A 1,977-nucleotide genomic window follows, 5' to 3' on the forward strand; every position below is an offset into this window, starting at 1 on the left:
ATGCAGGCGGGGGGCCCCGCCACGCCCAGGAAGGGGTGGCGCAGCAGCTCCGGGGCGCTCGCCCGCTGCGCCGGGTCCCGCACCAGCATCCGCTCCAGGAACCCCTTCAGGGATGGGGACACCTGGGGGGGACGGAAAGGGGGGGGTCAGACACCCCCTGGGGCTGCCCAGAAAGGGGGGGACTGCCCCCCGCGTTACCTTGTGGCCATTCTTGAGCCGGGGGGGAAGGTTGTCCCGGATCAGCTTCATGGCTTTGAGGGGGGGCTCGTTGAAATAAGGGGGTTCCCCATCCACCATCTCGATGACCATCACCCCCAGAGACCAGATGTCCACCTGGGGGGGGGACAGGCACACCAGAAATGAGGAGGGGGTTAGGGGGGAGCCCCTCAAACCCACTCCATGTCCCCCCTCCCATATATACAGCATCCAGAATGGGGGGGTCTGGAAGGGAGGCCACTTGGAGCCCCTCAAACATACGCTGGGAACCCCAGACCCACCCTGTTCTCCCTAAACCCACGCTGGGCACCCCTAAACCCATTCCAAACCCACCCTGGGCACCCTCAAACCCATCCCAAACTCCCCACAAGACACCTCAAGCTGGCAGAGAAGGCAGGAGATGAACTCGGGAGCCCACACACCCACCCCAAACCCCCTGAAACCCACCCTAAACACCCCCCAATGAACCCCAGGACCCCCTAAACTCCCCCAAGCCCCCTGACCCACCTCTGGGCCGTAGGGCAGGCGGGAGATGAGCTCGGGGGCCATCCAGTACGGAGTCCCCACCAGGGACTTGCGCCGCGGCACGTCCTTGTTCACTTGGGCGCAGAAGCCGAAATCCGAGAGTTTCACCTGCCAGCGGGGCCGGGGCCGCTCAGGGCGGGACCCCAAAGGGTCGGGGGGAGGTTTGGGGGAGGGATTTCTGGGGGTTCCTACCCGCCCGTCATGCGTGAGGAGGATGGAGTCGCTCTTGATGTCGCGGTGGATGACGCCCTGGGCGTGGAGCACGGCGAGCGCCCGCAGCACCGAGCGGCACACGGCCGCGATCTGCTCCTCGGACATCCTGGGGACAGCGCTCTGTCACCGCCCTGCCACCGCCCTGCCGCCGCCCCCTGCCACCTCTGCTGCCCCCAGTCACCTGGTGTGGGTGACGATGTCCGTCAGGGCGCCGCCCTCCAGGAACTCCATGACCACCCAGAGCTCGTCGCCCACCAGGTAACTGTTGTACATCTCCACCACGTTCTCGTGCTGGTGGTCCCGCATGATCACCACCTGGGGAGGGGGGGGATACGGGGATCAGAGCCTGGGACTGTCCTCGGGGGTCCCCAGGGCATCAGGAGGTCCCTAGTGGGTCACCAAGAGGTCTTTGAGGGGCTTTGAGGGGGCCATGAGGGATCCAAGGGGTTCCTGAGGGACTCTGAAGCTCCCTCCCCGAGGGTCCCCAAGGCTCTCAAGGGTTCCCCAAGGCTCTCAAGGGATCCCCAAGGCCCTCAAGGGGTTCCCAAAGCTCTCAAGGTGTCCCCAAGGCTCTCAAGGTGTCCCCAAGGCCCCTAAAGGGTCCCCAGGGCTCTCAAGGGGTCCCCAAGACTCTCAAGAAGTTCCCAGGGTTCTCAAGGGTTCCCCAAGGCCCTTAAGGGATCCCCAGGGCTCTCAAGGTGTCCCCAAGGCCCCCAAGGGCTCCCCAGGGCTGCCCCTGCCCTCACCTCATTGAAGAGCAGCTCCCGCCGCTGCTGCTTGCGCAGGTCCATCTTTTTGACGGCCACGAGCTTGCCGGAGCCGCGCACGGTGGCGATGCACACCACGCCCGTGGAGCCCTCGCCGATCTTGATGAAGTTGTCCAGGTAGGTGCGGGGGTCGCCGGGGTCCACCACCATCTGCAGCGCCGCCCGGAACTGCTCGTGGGACACGCGCTGGGGTCCCCCCGCCGGGGCGGGCGCGGGGCCGGGGGGACGCGGGGCCGGGGGCTCCGGGGCTTTGGGG

At 66.6% G+C, this 1,977-nt stretch overlaps 1 protein-coding gene across 2 annotated transcripts in view; it reads right to left on the reverse strand.

Annotated features, from left to right (window-relative positions):
• Nucleotides 1-1,977, reverse strand: part of PAK4 (p21 (RAC1) activated kinase 4) — a 12,680-nt gene that overhangs the window by 2,163 nt on the left and 8,540 nt on the right. The window contains exons 4-9 of one of the 2 annotated variants that reach the window (XM_041480794.1): nt 1,701-1,977; nt 1,136-1,269; nt 934-1,060; nt 724-849; nt 199-333; nt 15-122 (exon numbers count right to left, since the gene is read on the reverse strand). In XM_041480794.1, the coding sequence (XP_041336728.1) occupies nt 15-122; nt 199-333; nt 724-849; nt 934-1,060; nt 1,136-1,269; nt 1,701-1,977 (907 nt within the window). Of the gene's footprint in view, nt 1-14; nt 123-198; nt 334-723; nt 1,061-1,135; nt 1,270-1,700 lie in introns of both variants that reach the window. The other variant, XM_041480793.1, reaches the window with a different exon arrangement.

The sequence above is a fragment of the Pyrgilauda ruficollis genome, unplaced genomic scaffold (assembly GCF_017590135.1).
Source record: "Pyrgilauda ruficollis isolate IOZ18807 unplaced genomic scaffold, ASM1759013v1 scaffold530, whole genome shotgun sequence".
NCBI lineage: Eukaryota > Metazoa > Chordata > Aves > Passeriformes > Passeridae > Pyrgilauda > Pyrgilauda ruficollis.